Raw genomic sequence first — 24,011 nt, 5'->3', positions numbered from 1 at the left:
ACCAAAGTGATCTAAATAAAGACTTGTACTTAATCAGATCTAGCCAGCAGTCCTTAAGGTCATGGACCATTCTCTGATTGTCACAGTATTTCAGAAGGTCTTTTTCAGCCACATCATCTTCAGAAATTTTATGTTCTGATAAGACAGAAGTCTGGTTTTCCAGCATGGAAATAACAGCATCCCAGAAGATACAGAAAAGGGTGTTTATTGAGGGACAGTGAGTGAGAGAGAGAGCAAGAGAGCCAAGTTATTAGAGTCAACTAGGTGAATGATTAGTGACATTTCTCTGAATGTTCAGCTCCACACAGTCAGCCAATTAGAAAAAGCAAAGACAAAGAGGGCAGCAGAGCCCACAGGGCCTGAATCGGCCCGCATGACCACAACATCCCCAATACGCACACAAATGACTTTAGTTATTGTAAACAGACTTTGCGGCCTCCCCTCACTAAGATATATTAACAAAAATTTTAAAACAACTCTAAATTTTAATTTTTTCTGAATTTTATTGCTTATTATTATTATTATTATTATTAGATTTGTCTATTTATTGACTTTAAAATAATAAAAAATGATGGTTATGGAGATTTTTGTGTTTTGGGATGCAGAAAGGATGAGATGTAAAAAGCTGTCTGGAATGAACACAATTTCACAAAAGGTAAAAAGGAAGACTTGAGGCTAAATAAGTACTAAATATGTAAAAGATAAGTGCGTGCAGTTTAAAGAGACTGTATGCTAATTGAAAAGGAAAGGCACAAGGTGTCCAAAAGAAAAATAAAACGATGCAGTGGCTCCTTTTGGATGATTTAGACACAAAGCAGGGGCAGCAAAGAGAGTGAGAGTGTTGGGTCCAATCAGGGTACTGTGTACATCTCTCTCCTCAGTACCCCCCTGGACCTCCCTGTCAGCAGTGACCTTTACTAAATCAAAGGAGATGCTAATATCCAGCTTCATTTGGGCCTATTACAACTGCACATACAGAAACGTATAGAAGTGAATGAGCTCTGTGCAGACGCCCTGTGAGAATAGCTGTCAGTCTTCACGGCCTGCTTTGATTAGCAATTTGAAGGGCCTCGGCCCCCAGCCCTCGACTCTCCTCAACAGACACAAATCAGCCCTGACGCTGCCGCGTCCATTACTGGCATCATTTCTGGAGAGAATTGTAATGAATCTCATTTCCCCACAGCATTCACGTCTCTCTCCGCTGCTTCTCTTTCCTCTCATATAGTTTTAACACCAGTGTTGGATTATTTGCTACATTTTTACTTTACACATTCATAAACATCTGTGTTCATTCTGTTTAAGTTTGTATATCCAACAAAGTGCATTTAATTTGTGGGTGGCATGCACCTTTGATGCAGAATATCAGTCATGTCACAGACAAATGGACAAAAGCTGATAAAACTGAATAGATAGGTGGGTGAAAAAATGGATGCAATAGATCAGCAAATGCCCAGGTTCCTGGAAGGAAGGGCATGAAATAAAGTTTAGTAAATTGCTGCCATTCTTCTTAAATAGGGTAAATACTGTAAATGCTCTGCAATGTTACTAACACAATATTTAAGCCATACTTACCAGTCCGTCTACTTCACACAGTACACATAAAGACAGAAATGTTGAGGCATTTTTACAATAAGGGTTCAAATACTGTAGTTACAAAATAAGGTTTGCTTTTCAGATTCTTCTAGTTCTGCAATGCAGAGCTCAAAGACTAATGGGGCTGTCAGAGGCCACCAACAGGCCGCAATAACATGTAAGTGTAGCATAACCTCTAGTCAGGGCAAGCAGGATTCTTGACAATCAAAATAACTACACAAAACACCAAGAACAAGGCTTTCGATATATAGATAGAGAACCTTATAAACTGTATTTTTTCACTGTGAAAAGTGATGCTGGAGTGACATCTTTTATAAGTCATTTTTGGACCCCCAGTTTTGGTTTACTGAAGGGGTTGTTTTGTAACTCAAGTTACCACTGTTGCCTCACAGCAAGAAGATCCCAAGTTCAGTTCCACCACCTGGCCAGGGGCTTTTTATGTGGAATTTGCATGTTCTTGCTGTGTTTGCGTGGGTTCTCTCCGGGTACTCCAGCTTCCTCCCACAGTCCAAAGACATGCCGTTTGTGGGGTTAGGTTAATTGGTCATTCTAAATTGCCTTTAGATGTGAGTTGAGTGCATGTCTGTCTGTCTCTCTGTGTTAGTCCTACTGGCAAGACTGGCAACCTGTCCAGGGTACACCCTGCCTCTCGCTGTATGGTAGCTGGGATAGGCTCCAGTCCCCCTGAGACCCTGACAAGGATAAGAGGAAGATGATGGATGGAAGAAGGTGTTGGTTTGTAATGCCAGGGGATGTCTTTTTTTCAACGTCTGCTAAACGTCTTGGATTGACGTTGGTAGGACCTCCGTGTATGGGCTGTGTATAGTCCAAATAAATAGCTGGCTGTGGCTCAGGAGGGAATGCAGACTACTTGCTATTTGGAAGGTTGGTGGTTTGAGCCCTGGCTATCCCAATCTGCATGCCAAGTATCCTTGGGCAAGATACTAATCCCAAGTATGAATGTGTGTAAATGCTTATGTAGAAAGCACTTAAAGCATAGAAGAAAGTGAGTGTGGCATGTTGTATAGATTGCTCTGGGAGAGTAGAAAAGTGCTAAAGAAGAATCATTCCATTTATCAAATGTGGTTGTTGGGGATGTCTTTCAAAGTCAAAGTTTGACTCATTTTAGATATCGTTTTTATAATGCTTCTACACATGTAGGCTCTGTAATCTCATGTTTTTAGGGAGTGGAGGGTATGTTTCTGCCATCTCCAGGATGGCACGGGCTCTTGATGCTAAAACAAAAGTGAGCAGCTGCACCATGGATTTCAAACAGAAATGCCCCCAGCTTCTCACAGACGGTTTGCAAAATGTGCTAATCGACAAAGACTGTTAAGCAGAGAGTCCAGTTCATACATGCTTCTTGTACTAATACAATACAAACACAAACTTCTTGTATTTTCCATCACAACTTCTCTCAGGGTTCCGATCAAAACACCACTCACTTCCTCTTACAAAACTTTTCACAATAAAACAGGATACTTGTAAAAATGAACCATAGATAATGCAAATGCCCTTTCAAACTTATGAAACACATTTTTTCATAACCCTGAGCTTCTGGCACGAACTGAACACCCAAAGAAGACACCACAGTAAGTTGTCTTATACTGTCAGCACTTAGAAATCTTTGTGACTCCTGTTTCTTTAACATATTTGCCACTTTACAGTGTCATAGGGCTGCCAAGAAGCCTGGCATGACTGTCATTCACCCTCAGCTCCATATGCGCCGGTATTGGCAACATGTGCACTAGAACGTGAACATGCAGAGGAAAGTCATGTTCAATGAGGAGTCCGGATTCTGCCTTACAGCAGATGGATTATAGGTGTCACGGCTGCCGAGGCGAGCCGTGTGGAATAAATGAGGATCCAATCGCAGGCAGTCGTAGAGAAGTGAAGGTGATTTATTGAACACAAAAAGAATGTGGACAAACAGCAAACGGGGCTCGAACTAAACTAAACTGGGAAACAACTAAACTACAGAGCACAAACCTGAATGAAAACGAGCAGAGGAGGATGACGATGAACAGCAGGGAGAAGACATGGTGGATACACAGACTGACACTGAGTAATACAGACGAACCGGCAACAGGCAGGAAAACACACAGGGCTTAAATACACACACCAGTAATCAGGGGATGAGAGACAAGAGGGCAACACAGCTGGGAGGAATCTGGGCTGACGGGACAGGGGAAACGTAAACTGATCACACTCACATACAACACGGACCTTCACAATAAAACAGGAAACTCAGACACATGGAACCAGACAAGACATTGAACTAAACAGACAGATTCACAAACAGATGGGGAGACACCATAGACAGACAGATACAGACGCAGACTCAGAGGCAGACCGAATATAACACAGAACCTAAACAATCATCTAGAAAATGATAACAAACTAAAAGCGCTGGGTCACCGACCCAGGACCATGACAATAGGGTCACGGTGTGGAGAAGATTCAGAGAGGCTGATTGCTGGAATAGCTTTTCGTGGAGGCAATGTGTTGATGTTGCTCACTGGAAAAACAAGGTGACGATGATTCCTTCCAGAGATCACATTTTAAGAAAGTTTGTGTAAATAAAATCACCTTTTTGTTGTTAATTTCTTTGTACTTGTACAATGACAATAAAGGGCTATCCTGTTCTATTCCATCTCAGACTACCTCCAGAATTTGGAAGTGGAGACGATGGACGAGGGATACCATCCCTTAGCAGTGTGTGACGATGCCGGTGAACAGCATGAGGAGGATGTGCCAAGCTATTGTGGCTGTGTATGGCTCTTCTTCCACATGCTACTAAGGACCCTGTTTGGTAAATGAACAAATTGTTAAATATTAGGGGTGCAACGATACACAAAATTCACGGTTCGGTTCGGTTCGATACTTTGGTGTCACGGTTCGATATTTTTTCGATACAAAAAAATGTTCATGCATTTTTAATTTGTCATTTATTAAAATTATAAATATATATTTTAACTCAAAAGTACAGTTTTTAAATTTAACCCTAACCCTTGTGCGTGTTTTTTATTTTGACAGCGAATGCGCACCTGCGGACCACTTATGTGCAGCCCTGGTTATTTAGCTCATCATATTGCAGCCACAGAAATTCTTTTGTCCATGAAACCATAAAGCTGCACTTTCTTTTTGCCTTATAGTCTGATTTGTCATAACTTCTCCGTTTTGTGGTAAGCTTTTATTTGGCTGTCACTTCTTCACCCTGACCTGTCTTATTTGGCTCAGCAGAACTGAAATGCTTTTACACATGCACTCACATAAGCTCAGCGATTCTCTGCGCGACCAACCTCTCACATGTTTAAGCTGCGGGAGATTTCACTTGTCATGTTTGCATAGTAAGCTAACGATTAATAAGACGATGTCAGAGGAATTGGTGCACAAATTATCATCACTCACAGATCAGTGCTGTCGCTCTCTATACACAGTTCGCACGATTGCAAAGTGAAAGCAAAAAAACAAGCGCAAATTCAAACGCGACTTCAATATGTCACATATTGACAGTGGCTCACCGATGCCAATGACATAATTACCCAGCTACATTTCTGAAAGAATGCAAAAGCATTGACATATATTTTTCGTACAATAGCCCGACGGGCAGGGCAGAGATAGATTTTGGTAGCCCGACTGAAAAAATCGCTAGCTCCGGGACGTCGGGCTAGCGATATTGCAAGCCCTGTATCTGATTGAGGAATCACTCATCTTTGGAAAAGAGAGTTTATTACAGAGAAATGGCTCTTTCCAAAATAAAAGCTATACTATCCGCTTCTTCTGGGCTATATTCTCAGCAGCATAAGGAGAATCATGTGCTAACAGCTGTCTAAATGACTCGGCTAAAGTTAGTAGCATGCTTGTTGTTTTTTTTGTCTGCTTCCACTTGTCTTTGCACTAGGATGATGTCGGCGTAAATGTGCAGTCATATTCGTTGTGTTCCCACTAGTGCTTTCAGGTTAATCTCGTTGAAATGACCTTAACGCCACAACACGGCAAATCTCCGTTAACGAGCTACCGCCGATCGCTCCGTGCATGGGGCTAGACGGCCAACACGTTAACGAGCTAACTGCGCTAACACACTAGTTCACACCAATGTAATTGAGCATTGCATGGCACATCCAACATACTGTTTTACTTTAGTCCATGACTCGCTTACCTTCAGGGTCATACGTCACATGAAAACCAAAATAATTCCAAACGCCAGATCTGAATGAGGTTCAATTTGCTTGTTGCAAGCAGAGCTTAACTTCTGTCTCACTAGCTTGCCCTGCGCTCTTCCTTCTGACTATGCTGTCTGTGTTGAGCGCTCAGTGGATCTGCGCTGGACAGTGCGGCCTAGGCGGAGTAGTCGAACACAGATTCACTGAGCGCTCAACACAGACAGCATCGTCAGAAGGAAAATTGATAAAATAAATGGTAAATGGCCTGTATTTGTATAGCGCTTTTCTAGTCCCTAAGGACCCCAAAGCACTTTACACAACCTGTCATCCACCCATTCACACACACATTCACACACTGGTGATGGCAAGCTACAATGTAGCCACAGCCACCCTGGGGCGCACTGACAGAGGCGAGGCTGCCGGACACTGGCACCACCGGGCCCTCTGACCACCACCAGTAGGCAACGGGTGAAGTGTCTTGCCCAAGGACACAACGACCGAGACTGTCCAAGCCGGGGCTCGAACCGGCAACCTTCCGATTACAAGGCGAACTCCCAACTCTTGAGCCAAACAAGGTTTGGAAGGAAGATTTGGAAAGTTTTTCATGGTTGCCACATTCATTTTCCTTACAAATGTAGCACCATTTAAGGGGAAATAAACCAACTTACCAACCGTGTGATATTTATTGCCAAGAAGCATTGTTACAAAGAACAAAGAAATAATCAACCAAATACAAATTTCCTTACTTTTCGTGCAATGTTTATTATCAGGGTCATTTCTATTGTAGGAAACTTTTTTTTTAACTAGCTTGTAGCTGTGTTGTCTTGTAAAGATCATAATATAAAAACAGTATAAAATGTAGGACAACACAATCCCTTGCATTTTACTGTAAAACCCCATTATATAACAGAATGCTGTATTTATAGTTCAGTAACTGTTAACAGCTCAGGAGGCAACTCTCAAACCATGGATGAGTATATGTAGCACCTATTAATGTTCCACTGAATTTTTGCAGTAATATTTGTTACAGTGCAACATTTATTAACTACATTTATCATAGACTGTAATAATTTAAAAATGATCTATATGCTGATTTTCTGTTGTTTTCTAAACTAGACACAATATAACAACATGTGAAAAAAGTGCACATCTTTGAAATCTAAGGTTTTATGTGTCAAATGTAATTTTAAAATAAAATCACCTCGTCATTACCAGATTCTAAAATTATTTATTGTGTTATCTTTTTTCCCCAAACTTAATCCGAAATACAGAGGCAGTGTGAAATACTAAGGACTTTGTAAAACCACCTTTATCACAGCAGAGTATAATGAAGACCTAACCCTTCATAGATTGATGGGCCAAATAATTTTCATCATGTCTAAAATCTTAGAAGTAAAAGAGAGCCCACTCTCTTTCAAACATTTTCTGGAGTTTAATTTTACAATTCAATAAACAACTCAACGCATGAGACATAAAGTCCATTAATTGTGTCAAGTCATTGATTTCTACTCAGCTAAGGACTTTTCTGGGCTGTAGCTGGAAAAGGTCAAGGTGTCAGCACAAGGTGGAAGCTAAGTTGCAGTAGAGAGTTTTAATCTCGAGAGTTTAATAAATACATATTTAAAAAATTGACATGAAACTGCTGCCTAGCGTGTACAAATTCTTTAGTGTGGGGAATATCAGGGGTTAATCTCCATCACTCATCTAAATCACTTAACCCAATGACAATCTTAAACTGACTATCTAATCATGTTCTCACGTAAATGGAACAGAAACGCACGACCGACTGAGACTCGGGGCAGGGATGTGAGAAAATCTGTAATCTGTGTATGAGAGAAAATGCAGCAGAAGAATGAGGGATGGCTTAGTGGATGAGTGCAAAGCCTATATATGTGTGACAGAGTACATTGTGATGAAAAAGAGGCAGGAGCCTTAAAAACGCCACACACTTCAGCAGAGATTTGCTGCCTCTGCCTTAAACTGTTTCATGTGACAGTCGTCAAGTTTATTTTGTCTGAATCTGAGAACACTTAATGTGCCACGAGAGTGATCAGTAGTTTTAAATCATTGCAGATAAACTGTTAAAAACTGTCCACGTAACACCACTCAGCAATAGTTGGTAAACACACATTTTTTTAGTCAAAGACTATACGAGGCCACTTTTTAGCTTAGTGGAAGCATCCAGTCAGATTCATGCATATACACACCACAGTGGTTATTTTGGTGTGCTACCTCCTAAACACAAGAATAACTTAAAAAGCCCTGAAATCCCTTTTTCTTATAGCAAGTATTAATGCATATGTATGCTCCAGGAGAACGTGACATCATTATAACTGAGGTTACTGGCACATTGAAGGCTTTTTGACTTTTAGACTTGGACTTTTAGAGACATACGGTGAAAGAAAATATCAGAATACGTGAAATAACGTGGCTTCCTCTTGCAGAAGGATTACTAATACATTGATAACAACATTATTTTTACACAGTTTTTGAACACAGCAGATCTAAACTAATCCTGCACTCTAATTTGACTTTTCAGAGTAACTGCATCATGAATGAGCATGAAATTAATGCAAGTTAATCAGTTTGCAGCTATGAAGAAATGTAAAGTGGGAAATGGCAGATAAAAAGCTGATCAGAAATAATTATTCAGATGTGTATATTATTAAAATTTGATAAATATGATACACAGACACAGTGATGTCACGCTGTAGTGAGTAAATGCTACTTTATTCCCACTGGCTTGTGATCCTTAAGGTTGAGCTTACTGAAGACGTTTTGTTTGTCAGACAAATGTGATTATCACCAGACTGTGGATGCAATATTGTAGTAAATAAATAATTTACACACTGTGTTTGCAGGATCGATGGAAAAAAAAAAACCATAATATCCTTTTTAAACTTCGCAAATGAATTACTGGTCACAAAATAGTTCATGGTTTGGAACTAATACTATGTATTTTCTCTGCCATTAAGGTATAAGCAATCACCTCTATGTTCTCTTTAATGGGTGTGCCAAACTAAAAACTTTGCAAGACCATCATCACACGTATTAACATTTATATATTTCAAAAGAATCATCATCGCCTGTGAATGTTGTGTTATTCTCTCTGTTTGTTTCATCTTACGTTCCACGTGTGTTGCCCAAATTTAACTTATCGGTCACCAAATTTGTAACACTGATGGAACTGTCCACCACTAAATGCGTGGGGAAAAAAATTAAATGTCTTTTTACTGTATTAGATGGTATAATGTCACAGATGGAACCAGGAAACACTAAACACACAGGGCAAAAGAAAACACAACATTGACAGAAGAATTGACAACAACATGAAAAAGAACAGAGGGAAGCTGAGGACTTAAATAGTGGAGACACATCTGAGGAACACAGCTGAACAAAATCCAACAAATGAACCAAGGGAAGCAAAACTGAACACAACACACGCAAGCTGAGGGACCATCAAAGTAAAACAGGGAACACTTTTTGTATTCACACTTCACACACTACCTGCTGCAATTAGGCTACGTTCACACTGCAGGCGAAAGCGCATCAAATCCCATTTTTTTTGACCCTATGCGACCCATATCCGATCATGGTGTGACAGTGTGAACGGCACAAATCCGATATTTTCAAATCCGATCTGGGTCACTTTCGTATGTGGTACTGAATCCGATACATATCCGATGTTTTTGAAAGCGACTGCTGTTTGACCGCTCCTCTCTAAAACAGCAATAAGGATAATTATTAGGTTATCTACATTATTGTGTAAATAACAAAATAAAGCAAAAATTGGGAAACGTAAAGTCCGAAGTCTTTATATTAAGGGCCATCAGTCAAACAATACTGTTTGCTCTGGGTCTAAACAGAGCGCGTTGTGTGTGACGTCTTCTTTTGCTCATGCGGGCCGCTTTGAGCGTTCACACTAGAGCGCGTTTGCTGTCGCATTTTATCTGTAGTGTGAACGAGCAGACAAAAAAATCGGATTTGATCAAAAAATCGGAATTGAGCATTAAGACCTTCAGTGTGAACGTAGCCGTAGACTCTGCTAAAAAAAAAAAAAGGCCATCTTTCTGCATGTTTGGTGGTTCACCATGTGCAACAACAACAACAACAACAACAACAATCTTTATTTATAGAGCACATTTAAAAGCCTTGGGCATACCAAAGTGCTTTACATAAAACAATAAAAGGTTCAAACATTGATAACGGATAAATAAAAATAAGGAGTTATGTTCATAGATAAAAGCTACCAATAAGAATGACTACAGCACATGGGTAATAGCAAGATAAAAGCTGTACCACCATAATAAAAAACACCAATAGAAAGATAGGAGGGAATTAATACAAGAGGTCAATAGGTCACAGCAACCAAACAAACAAACAAACAAACCAGCAATTAAAAGGTGGAGAAGGCAAGTTTAAAAAGATATGTTTTAAGCTGTGATTTAAAAGAATGAATAGAATCAGATGCCCGGATGCCAATCGGGAGATTGTTCCAAAGCACAGGTGCAACAAGAGCAAACGATCGATCACCTCTAGTCTTAAGTCGAGATCTGGGCTGAGCCAGCAGTAACTGTGACGATGACCTTAAAGCCCTGGCAGGAGCATAAGGGTTTAAAAGGTCCTTAAGGTAGCTGGGTGCAGTGTTGTTAGTAATTTTAAAAGTAAACAACAAAATTTTAAATTGAATACGATATTTGACAGGCAACCAGTGCAGATCGGCAAGGACAGGAGTAATGTGGGCAAACTTGCTGGTTTTAGTTAGAATGCGAGCTGCAGCATTCTGAACTGTCTGTAATCTCTGTAAAAGGGAAGAGTGGAGACCACAATAAAGTGAATTACAATAGTCTAGCCTCGACGTTACAAAGGCGTGGATGAGCTTTTCGAGATCTTTATGCGGGATATAGCGCCTAGCCTTAGAGATAAGACGAAGCTGGTAAAAACTAGATCTGACAACAGCAGACACTTGTTTGTCAAATGAAAAGGAGCTGTCAAATAAGACACCCAGATTCCTGACAGTATCAGAGAGAGAACAACTAAGAAAACCAAAGGCATCCCGGAGTTTGGCACGAAGGGCATTACTACCAAAAATCATAATCTCGGTTTTCTTCTCATTAAGGATAAGAGAATTCGACAACAACCACTTCTGTTGTGCAGTGCAGCTTAAATGGCAAAACAGGCTTGTCAGAAAAGTGTTGTTGTTTTTTTCTCAGCAATGATGTAAAAGAAGATGAATTTAGACAGATCAATATTCTAAACATAAACATGGTCACCTTTCCATTTACCTGTGTTCAATCAGTGCACCAGGCTTCCCATAGGCGCTGTGAGCTACTGTCATGTCATGTGGATCTGCAATGCTAAACTGCAGCAGGTGAGTGGCAGCTGCCGTAGTTGACTCTAATAAGGACTCGCTATTTCAGTAAGTCCTCCAGCAGGCTGCTTTCTCTGGAGTTAATCACACTGAACAACAGCACTGTAGCTCCTCTCTCCTCTCTGGGGTCACCACTGGCTCTTCCCTTATTATTTTTTCTGGCTCTGCTCTCTTTTTCTCCTCACTGCAGCTCCTTGTTTTTATTTAGATCTATATCTGCACATCCTTCTCATTTACATCTCACACTTCGCTCTGTTTCCCCACACACACACACTTTTCTCAGTTAATCACCCGGAGCCCCTCTGGGATGTTCAGGTTGAATGTCATTGCGCTGCATGTATCACTCCCAGGCCACCAATACACAGAACAGTTTCTTTTGAAAAGCTGGATTTAGAATTAGATTTTACACACATTCGTAGCTGGTAATTAGTTAGTTGGTTTTACAGTATTTGTTTAATCAATCGTCACTACTTTGATCCAAAAAAGAGACTCCATGTGCTCCAGGTCTGTCCAAAGCAACAGATAGTAGGATTCAGATCTTTGTCATTTTAATACATTTTGCAGTTTATTGCACAGAAGTACAAACTCAAAAGTTGAGTTTGTGTGATGATCCAGCTGCTGGTCTTTGTTGATGTGATGGTGAATTAGTGACTGAATGGGAGGGGCATAGGGTTGCGCCCTTTAAACTCCCACAGTCAGTACATGGTTGCTGTTGTCTGTGCAACAACTTCTCCATTTTGTGCGGTTTTCACATTTTTGACCTATTGCCATTAGCTTGAAGTGATGGTGAACTGCCAGAGGTTAAAAAAAGTTAAGGTTACTCCAAACTGAAAAATAATGTACATTTCAGAATTATAATTTAAAGCTGTTCTGCAGCAATGGAGGTTGATCAAGCCTTGAAACCTGGTGCTACTAATTCCTACAGGTGTTCCAAACTTTTCTTGAACCCCCTCTGTCTGCATAAAAGCAGTGTTGGAACACATTGTGGTACCATATCCTCGTGAGCATCAGCTAAACAGTGCTGTACTGTGTGTTGCTACAAAATTGGTGAGAAAAAGGCAATGGAAGAGAGGCTGTTCACATGACAACAGCTTAATAGTGTTTGTAGTAAACAAGTCCCAGTTTCAACTCTGAAGAGAAGACTTCAAGCTACAGGTTTGACAGGATGAGTTGCAGCAAGAAAGCCATTACTAAGTATTTGTACTATGCTTTCATTTCAGAGTGCAATGAGACATTAAAAGCATAACTTCTGATAAAAAACTGGGTTGTTTTCAAACTTTTGACCAGTGGTGTATGCCTTTGGAAAGCTGAGTAGCTCCCAGAAAAAGCCATATCACCAAGCATAAATTACTGCAGTGGCCACTTTATAACTCTCTGTCAGGACAACAGAGCTCTAAAAACATGTTAACATGGTCATGATAACGTGCTGAAGAAAGTGATTAGCGTGACTTTGAATCAAGCACCTTAAAGTAGATGGGCAACAGCAGCAGAAGAGCACATCAGGAGTCACCGCTGTCAGGAAAGAACAGAAAACTGAGGCTTCAGTTTGCACAACAGAAAACTGAAAACCTGCTGTGGTGAGATTTCTGATGCAAAAACATCACAGAATCCTTGCCTGACGGATCGGTGATCTTGTCTACTTTCTCACACTGTGTTATGTACTGTACCCAACATCCCTCTGACATCACTGTATTAATGAATGCCAGTGACTCCGAGTACAATCTGATTACTTCTCTGCAATCTCGCTCTCGCATCTGAACGAGCGCTTCCCTCCAATTAAACTGAGAGCTTAGGGCTGTTTGGGCTCAACCAGTCAATTAATTGATGCTTCCATTGTAATAAGCTTGCTTTCATATTGCCCTTTCATCATGTCCATTGAGCATTATTCACTGATCCTGCATCAGATCACTGAAACAAACAGTGATCTGATGTTTGTGATTAAAAAACAGAAATATAATATTAGATGGATTTGACACCTGTGATATATGCATGTGTTGTTCTGATGTGGAGTGACTGTGCTTCTCGGGACTATAATATCAAGCTTTTCTTTTTTTTAAAAAAAGAAAGAAAAGTCAATTGTGGTCCATACTAATGACGGTCCGATGATGGAGAAAGCGGAGGGCCGTGCCTTCATATTCATGCTTTGAGGTAAAAACCAACATCTGTGGAGTTCGACAAAAACATCGAAACCAGGCCATCGTGAGTGCATTACATAACTCTGCCTCACACAGTTTAGCTGTCCCAAGGTTATGTTAAAAGACACCGACCTCGATTATATGATGTCCAGTGGACCGTGAGCCCAGCTGTCCCTCCCAAAGCGCAGTCAGATCCTGCTAAATTCATCATGTCAGATTACATTTTCTCTGAGAATTAGAGAAGTTTTTGCCTCCCTCAACACTGCCAGTTTGTCCTGTAGATGTTATATCTTCCAGCATCTTTTTTTTTTTTTTCAGGTAATACACAATAACCTCCTTTTTCTTTCTTATTTTTTTAGGGAGGGGCAGATTTGGACTCAGCACTACATGTATGACAGACGAAGGATGAGGTTTGGGATTGTCTTGCTGAAATAAGCAAGACCTTCACTGAAAAAGGTTGTCATCCATTCAATTTAATTCAGTTTTATTTATATAGCGCCAAATCACAACAGCAGTCACCTTAAGGCGCTTTAAATTGTAAGGTAGAGACCCTACATAATAAAGAGAAAACCCCAACAATCACACGACCTTTGAGTGAGCACTTGGCAGTGGGGAGGAAGAACTCCCTTTTCACAGGAAGAAACCTCCAGCAGAACCAGGCTCACAGAGGGGCATCCATCAGCTCCGACTGGTTGGGGGGGTGAGGATAGGATACAAGTTGTGGAAGAAAGCCAGAGATCAAATAGATATTTTATTCATTTATTTATATTTTGGCTTTTTTATACTGTGGTGTAGCTAGCAATAATATCAAGCAGCAAAAAGAAGACTTTAGTTTGAAACGTTTGCAAACCATTCTCTGTGACCGCGTCACTCTCTTGTCGTTTGTGCCTCCACGCTCCGTTTTCCTTCAGACGAGCAGGTGTAGAGCAAAACAGTGTGTCTATTCTCTCAGCACCTTTCTGCCTCCCATTTTCCTCACTGATCCCCTCTCCGTCTCCCCCTGCCCACCCAAATGTCAGCCCTCACATCTTCTGCTATCAAAGGCTCTGCAGTCGCAGCAGGATCCACCCAAACCTGACTGCTCCTCTCACATCATCCAGCTTCACACGAAAACAAGTGAAGACAAAGGAACAATGAAAAAATGAAAAAAAAAAGTGTTTGAAACACACGATCGGTTCAACATTACGTGTGTTGTGATTTGGTTTTCTGTAATTTTGTGGCTCAGCGTGATGTAATAAAGCAGCACTGGGACGCTTCAGAGGCAATCTTCATGTTAAGTCATCATCATCATGAAGCGCCTGGAAAATAAAATCCTTGTTCTGGTGACACCACCACACAGAAACACAGACATCCATTCTGTGATACTGTGATTTTGCAAAGTGCTGTTTTCCCAGTACATAATTTCATCAACTGTATAACGGGGGGTCAGTTATAGACTCCAAATATACTGTCTATGCAAGTATATACCCTATGCAAGCATCAGGTTAGCCCCCCTTTTACCATCAGAACTGCCTTAATTCTTCATGGCACAGATTAAACAAGGTTCTAGAAACATTCCAGAGATTTCTGTCTATATTTGCATGATAGCATCGCACAGTTGCTGCAGATTTGTCAGCTTTCGCGTTCATCGTGTAAAATTTCCTGTTCCAACACATGAAAATGCTGCTCTAATGGACTGACATGTGGTGACTGTAGAGGTTGTTTGAGTGCTGTGAACTCACCGTTATGTTCTTAGTTTTCTTTTTATAGCTGCCACTAGGTGGCACCTAGTGGGGTCATCTGCTGCTCACGTCCTTTGATGGTTGATGTGCTGCGCTTTCAGAGATGCTCTTCTGCATATCTTGGTTGTAACAAGTGTTCTTATCAGCTTGAAGAAGTCTGGCCGTTCTTGTCTGATCTCTGGCATCAACAAGGCGTTTTGTCCCAGAGCACTCACTGGACATTTTCTCTTTTTCAGACAAATGTCTGTAAACCATAGAGATGTTTTTATGTGGGGCAGTATATCAGCACATGTGACACTAGCAACCATGCTACATTTAAGCTCACTTAAACTTCAGCGGGTCATCGTATTCTTGATCATGTCTACATGTATACTGTAGTTTCCGTCACGTGATCGGCTAACTAGATATTTATGCTAAGGAGCAGTTGAACAGGTGTACTTAATAAAGCCTGTGCTGAAACTATTTAAAAAGTGAAAGTTTAGTTTTGGGCATGTCAGAACCAGTTATGATAATTTGGTGGTAAAAGGCTTTCTGAGAATGTGTGACTAAAAATCCTGTGTGACGGCTGGCTGCGGGGTGGCAGGCTCCTGTCAGAGGGATGTGGGATACAGAGGAGATCTTTAGTCCTTGTGGTGCTGTAGCCCTTTAGAGCTCACTGTAGCTAATTAGAGGCATGGCCTCGGGACTTTTATCTGCTCTGTCTGTATATGGGTGAGAGAGAGATGGTACTGATGCTGCTCTGGGGAGCTGCGGCAACCTGTGTATGTGTGAGTGTGAAAGGAATTTGTAAGAGCACACTGAGCTGGCTCATGCTTGGATCTTGTGCATTGTTTATCTGCATGTGTTGCAGTTCCTGTGTGTGTGAGAGAGGACGAGAGCTCCCAAGAGCTCATCAGCGTCATTGACAAGGATCCCCTCATAGTGAGTGAGTCAAACTGGACGTTAGAGGCAGAAGTTAAAGAGAAAAGAAAGAAGAAGTGATGAAGGTTCAACTTATGGATGCTCCAGACTCCCAAATATCCTTGATCAAGATACTAACTCCTAGTTGCTCTCTGATGCATCCATCGGTATATTTTTTGACAGAAAGTGCATACACATGGAAAAAAGTGCTTGCATGAATGGGTGAATGAGGCACATTATATAGAGCGCCTTAGCAGTATTATATATTTTCTATCATAATACAATATTTTATGTATTTTTTATATATAGTACAGTTTAAAACACCTGTTACAGTCTGACCCAGGGTATTTGTATAAGTGACAAAACGTATTTGTCAAAATTACACTGTAATCTAGTGGCTTTTTATTAATGCCAATAATTTTACACCATTACTTTTTGCAGATCCATACATGCCACAGTTGAAGCCTTTATTAAACAGCTGATGCTGGGATTTTCTCATGTACTCTGAAACATATTTAAAGATTCAAAAACCTGCCGACTGTCCCACAGAAATGATCTATAGTGTTCCTTCAAAATAAATTGCCCGAGATGATCAAAAGTAAACTTTTCAGGTGGTTGAGAGAAGCCTAGTTGTTGATCCGTTTAGGCAGGGGTGTGTTTTCATTCAGAAGCAGCTGTGGGGGAAATGCAGCTTGAAATTTGTGACAACTAGCACACAAAAAAAATCCAGTTGAACGTGGCTTTCAGCACCAAACAAAGAACTGGTAAATGTGCTCAGGTCTTGTTTAGCACTACGAAAAATAAAAAATACAAGGGTAAGCAAACTTCTGGAAAATACCCTCCTGTTCCTTCTTTGAGCAACATCGCCCTCTTGTGGCTTTAATTTCATTACCAGGCTTACTTAAATCACAAAGCTGAGATGTATCTGTTAATGTGAAAAATCAAAAGGAAAAAGAAACACATCTTTAGAGTTTTTTTTTAAATGGTATGTTTATTTTTTTAATCTTTTTTTTCTTTAAAAAAATGACAAGGTCCAAGTTCTCTTGGAAGCCCCGCCCTCCCCCTCTGTCCCCCAGCCGGCTAGCTTGACTCTAAAGCAACCAGCAAAGAAAAATAGTCATATGGACAAATTGTAATATACACCCGATATACAGCAATACATAGTGGTCTACCATAATGTTACCAATTATACGCAACCTCCAATGAGGCTTCAATTCAAACTGTTGCCACTGATAAGGTTCATTTCAACAGCAACTCTCAACCAATGAAGGTTGTATCTTTGACTAGTGTGGGTGGGGTTTAGGTTGGCATGGTGAGGCCACAAGCAGCTGCCTTTTTTCTTTTTTAAAAAAAACAAAAACAATCAGTGGCTCAGCTGACCATTGTAACATTAGGTGGCTTTCACTCAGCTGTTGACCTAAACACCCACCCTTTAAACCAATCAGACTCAGCATAAGTGCAAAGTTTAGGAGGCACTGACACACACTGCTATCTCTAGGAGCCCAGGAAAACATCACAGACAGTCCCTTCTCGCCTCTGATCTGTCCAGCTGTTTACTGAGGGTTGAAATGGGTTGAAAGCGACCTGCAACTTTCGGCTGGTTTACTTAAACCTGGCTTTAATGCAGGTCAGGACACGGGAAATGGGATTTTATCCGTTTTGGTTCCCTGTAGAGTTAAAATCTTTACAAGTCCACTTCAGGTCCACCAAGTAATTTCAATGAATTTAACACCACCTCACCTTGCATACAGCAACAGCCAGTGAAAGACAAGACAAACTGAGTAAATGTGTGAGAGTGTGTGTGTGCGCGTGCATGTGCCAGACACCCCCCGCAGTGGTAGAGACAGCATAGAGTATGTGAATGAAATAAAGACGGAGCCTGTACACAGTGTGAGCGACCATGTGTTCATCTGTGTGCGTCTGCGTGAGGTGCTACAGACGTGGCTACCAGTGCAGCTGCAGGTCCGTATTGTCCAGAAAGTCGGCTGAGAACACGCTTTGCGGAGTGTGTGGCGCCAACGGAGCTAAACTCGTCCCTCCGTCTCCACCTCCTCGCTCTCCTCTATTGCCCTCGCTACCTCCACTTGCGCTCCCTACCATGTCCAACCAGTCCATGCTATCCAGGTTGGGGTCGCCAAAGTCCAGCCCCGCAGAATGCGGGGAGAAGCCCAGGTCGGACGTGTCCATGGGGGAGGGGGGGTGGTCCAGGATGCTGGGCGTGCTCAGCATCTGGCTGTGGAGGTCGTCGATCAGCGCCAGGCCGCCGTCGGACTCTATGCCCAGCAGTGGGGTGCCCGTCGTGCTCTCCAAGAAGTCCTCCAGACGCCCGCTGCCTGAGCAGGGCCCTCCCACCGTAGACTCCGGGGAGATGAAGGCCTCTGTGGGGGTGGGAGGAGACAGGTGGAGGGGGGATGGGGCAGTGGATGGAGAAGGTGGGTCAGAGTGGAGAGAGGGGAGGGAAGGGTCCGGGTTGGCCTTGAAGCCGGGGATTTCTGGGGGAGGACAGAGAAATAAAGGTCATCAAGACATACCGACCTGTGATGTCTCTCTCACATTAAACTGAGATCTCATCATTACCTCCACTTTTGAGCAGGATGTCAAATAGGTCGTCCATCTGCTGGCTGTTCAGGCCATTCTCTGGCTGTCGAACAGAAACACAGTATTCATTAGCCATCATGTAGCCAACAGTGAGGTATCATGTAGTTATTTAACACAAAAAACAGCAGCAGGTGTTCTTCACTGGAATGTTGCAGGGGCGATTTCTTTTAGATAATTGGGTCTGATAGGATGACACTGATCTACCACTACGTCCTAACAAACCCAACACCACTGCCACTCCTCTGCAAAAACATTAGAGACCAAAAAAGTGAGAAGATGGAAAAAAGGAGTCGAGACAGGGAGAAAGATCAATACTGCAAGGCAGATGGAAAGACAAGACATGCTGGAGGACATACTCTGAAGCGCTGAGAAGAAAGGGAGGTGTTGGGTTTAGGAGAGGGAGGGGTGAACAGCGTGTGCCGGTCGTAAGGCGGACACGCCTCCTGTCTCTGTCAGCATGGTGCCATGAAGTGATGAAATGAGAAGAGAGAAGAAACAAGAAGACAAATTTAATGAACATGTGGAGAGAGCAGGACCACCATTAGAGATGACATGCTGAAGGTAACTCTGCCTGGAAGCAGAGGAGGGAGAGGAGGAGGAGAAGGAGGAGGAGGTGCTGCTGCTGGCGTTACCTTGAGAGATGACATTAAGTTGTTTTGGCTTTCATTGTCTGAAATGTCGTCAAAGAAAGGCTGCAGGTTGGGTGGAGCGGTGACGGGCTGGCTGGGTTGTGGATCACCTTTGGCGTCTAAGTGCAGCCCCGCTTTTTGTCCCTACGGGCAAAGAGTGGCACGTTTAGAACGGAAGGCACACTTGCATATGTTAATCATGCAAGTCTTATTCTGGGATAAGATGCTGTTTTTTAACCTTTGTTAGTCCACAATCTAACTTGGATGATTTTACAGTGTCTCAGTGGCGACACCTTGTGGTAGGAATCTGTTGCTATTGTTGTCTTCAGGACTAAATTAGTAAACAGAGATCAATTCAACGTGTATTTACATAGCGCCAACCCACAGTAACAGTTGGCTGAGGGCGCTTTATATACTCTAAGGTTAAGACCTTACAACAATACAAATGAAATGAAGAAAAAAGTTAAGTAAAAATGTTGGGAAAGTTACAATCTACACCATGCTTACATGTTTTACTGAGAAAGAGTTTTTGCTGTACCTTTTTGCTTGGTTGGCTCACAGGCTCGGCCTCTGCCTGACATTTTGATTGGCTGTCGGTGCTGGGCAGTTTACTTGGAGTTGAATTCAATCTCTGAAACGTTACAAGTACGCAAACATTCATATTCTGTCAAACCATTTAATATTACGCGCTTCCCATATATAAACAGTACATGCAAGACTAACCCTATCCTACTGAAGTGTATTTTTTATTTTATAATTTTTTCATCCATGGACAGTAAAGGTTGAAATACTACAGTAAGTCAATGACATTTGGCAACTTCAGGTGACGATGGGTGGGGACAAAAGAAAACAAAACAAGAAAACCCCCACCGGCGACATAAGATAAACTTCCTAAATTAGTAAATATACCCTAGTGACCAGCTGTCAGCTTCAAAGCAATGTGTGATGAGCGACTCACTCAGAGTTTTGACAGAACTGAACTAACATCGTCAAAAAGACACTGCTGTTGTAGGCTACAGCTGGTGACAGTAGCTCTTGTTCTGCTCAGGAAGCTCTACGAGCTAAGACAAGAAATCTTAAGAAAACCCACAGCAGGTGGAGAACGGTTACACATGCCACTACAACAAACGCACAAAGGCTGCAGAGTAATTGTAGGGCTAAGTTTACTTGCTGCTGTTCAAAATACTGACTGAAGGTGCAACGAATTATTTGCTACACAGTATATATTCATTATTTTTGTATAATGTACAAATAGTCTAATTTAGAGGGAAACACTTAGAATTATTACCATTATCATCAGAATACCATGTTCCCTGTACCTGCAGTGTGATGCGTCCGTTGGTTTTGGCCAATGAGGACACTCCATTCTGTCCATCTGTGGTGTGACTGGTGAGAGCGATTAAGTAGTGGTTCCCGTTGGTGTCTGTCACCAGTGTAGGTGTGCCGTTGGCCTTAAGGAGGTCTAATGAGATGGCCTGAGTGTGCACTGGTGTGCCATTCTGTTGCTTGATGATGACTGGAGTCACCTGGAAACAGAAAAGTTGCGTTAGCATTTTATTATATGCTATATACTCATCGTAAAGACTGCAGCGTGTGTGCTTTCAGTCTTTGAAGTTCACAGTATTACCTGTTGTGTTGAGGCTGCTGATGTCTGCTGTTTCTGCTGCTGCCTGTGCTGAGCTTTCAGCTGCTTCCTCTGATGAGTTTGGCTCAGTGCGGGTTTCTGACTTGTCACCGTCTGGTTTTGGATCTGCAGCTGAACCTGCTTTAGCTGAACCTGGTTCTTCTGCTGAGCCTGCTGCTGCCCTTGGGTTTGCTTGAGCTGGTTTTGCTGTACTTGCTTCTGCTGGGCCAGTTTCTGCTGCGTTATCTTCTGCTGAGCCTGGAGCTGTTTCTGTTGGGTCTGCTGGAAGATGAGCTGCTGCAGCTGCTGCTGCTGGTGGATCAGGAGTTGAGCCTCTTTCTTTTGGTGATGCTGTTTTTGAGGATTCGGTTTGGGTTCTGCGGCCTTCGTCGGCTGCGCCTGACTTTGTTGCTGTTTCGGTTGTGGTTGCCGTTTTTGTTGATCAGACTGTTGGAGCTGCAGCTGCTGAATCTGCTGCAGCCTGAGCAGAGTCTCCTGGGAATACTGCATCGTCAGGACCTGCTTCTTTGACAGAGCCTCCTCTGTTACTCCCTCCATTCCTTCCTCTGGCTCTACCTCCTTTTTGACCTTCAACACGATGCCATTAGGGAGCGTAGGGGGCTGAATGGCTGAGGCTTTTATTAGCGTTTGGAGCTTAACCTCTGGGGATGTTTTGCTCTTATCGCTTCCTTCCCTCTTGACCACTATCCCACCTGCCATCTTGCCTTGCTCCAGCTGGGACCTGAGAGTCTCCACCAGCCTCTGCTTTTGCCTCAGCATCCTGGTGAGCTCCTCGATCTGTTTGTCCTTCTCCTGGAGCATCTGGTCTTTATCCATAGATGACGTGTCCATGGCTGCTCCGGGCTCGGGGGTTTGGACAGATGCAGGTGAGGACCTGGACAGACTGCAAGAGCTCTGGATCTCATCTTTGACTGCGAGTGGAGAGACATTTGCTGGGTGCTGAGGAGAGGGGTGCAAGGTGAGCTGGGTCAGCGGAGAGCTCACCTGAAGGACACACACATTAAAAAAAGGAGAGGATGTTAGGAAAATGTCTGGGTAGACACAAAAATGACAAAGTGCTTCTAACAATAACAAATGAAACATAAATTTCACCATTTCTCCAAACATGTCTCCATTGCAGCTGGTCTCATCTGGACTCATTCCAGCTAACGACCTCTCTGACGGAGTCGGCGACACCGGAGGGCTCGAGCTGGTGCTGCCAAACCGCATCACCCGCCCTGGAACCGCCTGAGCCAGTGAGGACAGAGACAACTTAAACCCACCCTCTACTGACTGGTGGTCAGAGGTGGAAGTTGTGGTGGGAGAAGATGTGGTAGTGCTAGCAGCTGAGGTCGTGCCCTGCAAGCCGGACTGCAAAATGCCATTCTTTGAAACAGTTGCGGTTCCCCCATTTTGTTCTTGGTAGTTACGGAGCCTCTCAATTAGATCATTCTTGGTGCCTGAGACGGTCAAACCCCGCAATTTCAGTTCTTGTTTCAGCTCAGCAACCTGGAAGATGGAAACAAAAGTGGTATTCATAAAACAAACACTGACTCAAAGTGAGAATAGACTCAAATTTAAAACGCTCAGCTCAAAGGAACTTTATACAGCTGGACCTTTAAAGGGTGCGTAGGTGGTGATGTACTGATAAAAAAAGCCATGTAAAAGGTCGCCTCGGACAAATTCAGACAAGTGACTCTTTAAAATGACACCCAAATAAGATGACACATTATTTTAAAGCCAAAACACTAATGAGTGTGTGTAAACCATTCACACACACAGAACTGCATGCAAATCAGGAGTAAAAGCAAAGATAAAGAGCTCAACTCTTTCACCCAAAAAGACATCTCCCTTGTACCCTTAATAATGAGTTTTGACACCTCAGTAAATATCAACAAAGACGTGATTTGATTACCATCTGAATAGTTTCCAGCTTTTTCCCGCACAGACAGAGATGACACTCACTAACTTTGAATGCAAACCAGGTGATTTTGTTCTACAAGCAGGCTTGAAATATGATAGAAAGCACTCAGGGCAGAGAAGAGTTTAAAGGGTTACTTACTCCTAGTAAGGTTTCAAGGGGTAAAGAAGGAGCCTTAAAACATAACTTTGTTGGCTTGTGGCTCAGTGCGCCACAATAACTGTCTAATGATCACGTCTTTTATTCTCTGGCCGAGTGAGTTTAACTATCTTTCTTAATTTGGCTTTGCAGTTATGACAAAGCACAAACAATACATGAAGAAAGTATAAGAACATCTACACGTCTGTAGAGTCCACCACCATATGAGGGGTGTCTGCAAAGATCTAATCCTTACAGCTTAGACTGCTGCAGACTTTCACAGATTTCCCTTTGAGAAAGGACCAAAATCAGAGCTCTATTTTAGAATGGGCAGGATCAATGATGTTTTCGTTTGGGGCCGTTTTGCTGAGCACAAACTTAGATCTTTGATTTGAATTACCCAACAAAATGAGCCACAGCACTGTGTGCAGTAATGATCTCATAAGTTTGTTTTTGGGTCCTGAGTTAATTACTTTGAACTCATCCAGGTTGGCTGGCAGAGTAGCTGGTTTGGCTCCTCCCACTGCGGTTTGGCTGTGACGGGCCGTCCCCGTTTGACTCGAGGAAGCTGTGGTGGTTGTTGTGTGAACGGTACGGGAGGGGGAAGGGCCAGAGTTGGTTGTGGGAGGCTGCTCCGTTTGTGGCCTGAAGGAAGACAAACAACAAAGTTGTACGGTAATAAAGATTATCGAGCATGTTTTTTTTCTCTGGCAGACGACGGGGGAAATTATGATGAGAGATCAGCTCTAAAGATGAAACTTGTGAATTTCTAAATAAGTTTTCAAGAATTTTAAAATGAAACATGAAAGTTTTATATTAACTGTAAAGTATACTCAAAGTAAAAAGGAAAAAAATACAAACTGTAAAGCTACACTGCAACTACTAGCTTAATGCAGGAAAAAAAAATAAGGGTGTTGAACTTGTTGACTCTCGGCAAAAACCCACAGCAATTACTCATCCTCGCTTCCAAACCATACGCACACATATGCAAAAGTGGTTCGACACTCACTTGGGAGGGGCGGGCAGGATGGTGTGGTAGTTGTAGTGCTGCTGCTGCTGACTGAGAATCTGCAGCTGCAGGAAGAGCTGCTGCTGCTGGAGCAGCTTCGCATACGATGAATCCATCTGAGGCGGACGCTCCTTGTCAGCCTTCTGGTCGGGGGGGATGTACTGATGGTACTTCAGCTTCTTCACCTTCACGCGGCAGGAGGGAAT

General features: G+C 42.4%; 1 protein-coding gene across 4 annotated transcripts in view; it reads right to left on the bottom strand.

Annotated features, from left to right (window-relative positions):
- Positions 1-16,955: 16,955 nt before the first annotated feature.
- Positions 16,956-24,011, bottom strand: part of mrtfab (myocardin related transcription factor Ab) — a 41,285-nt gene continuing 34,229 nt past the window's right edge. For all 4 annotated transcript variants that reach the window (XM_085361246.1, XM_085361250.1, XM_085361247.1 and 1 more), the window contains 10 exons: positions 23,806-23,990; positions 23,270-23,441; positions 21,851-22,246; positions 20,741-21,742; positions 20,433-20,639; positions 19,652-19,744; positions 19,117-19,257; positions 18,841-18,933; positions 18,464-18,527; positions 16,956-18,378 (listed from right to left, as the gene is read on the bottom strand). In XM_085361246.1, the coding sequence (XP_085217372.1) occupies positions 17,831-18,378; positions 18,464-18,527; positions 18,841-18,933; positions 19,117-19,257; positions 19,652-19,744; positions 20,433-20,639; positions 20,741-21,742; positions 21,851-22,246; positions 23,270-23,441; positions 23,806-23,990 (2,901 nt within the window). In that variant the 3' untranslated portion in view covers positions 16,956-17,830. The remainder of the gene's footprint in view (positions 18,379-18,463; positions 18,528-18,840; positions 18,934-19,116; positions 19,258-19,651; positions 19,745-20,432; positions 20,640-20,740; positions 21,743-21,850; positions 22,247-23,269; positions 23,442-23,805; positions 23,991-24,011) is intronic.

The sequence above is a fragment of the Diplotaxodon limnothrissa genome, linkage group LG8 (genome assembly GCF_057381915.1).
Source record: "Diplotaxodon limnothrissa isolate DT_005_m linkage group LG8, D_limnothrissa_male_GT1.1, whole genome shotgun sequence".
In the NCBI taxonomy this organism is placed as follows: domain Eukaryota; kingdom Metazoa; phylum Chordata; class Actinopteri; order Cichliformes; family Cichlidae; genus Diplotaxodon; species Diplotaxodon limnothrissa.
The sequence above is the reverse complement of the archived record's forward strand: the minus strand, read 5'-3'. Positions and strand labels throughout refer to the sequence as shown.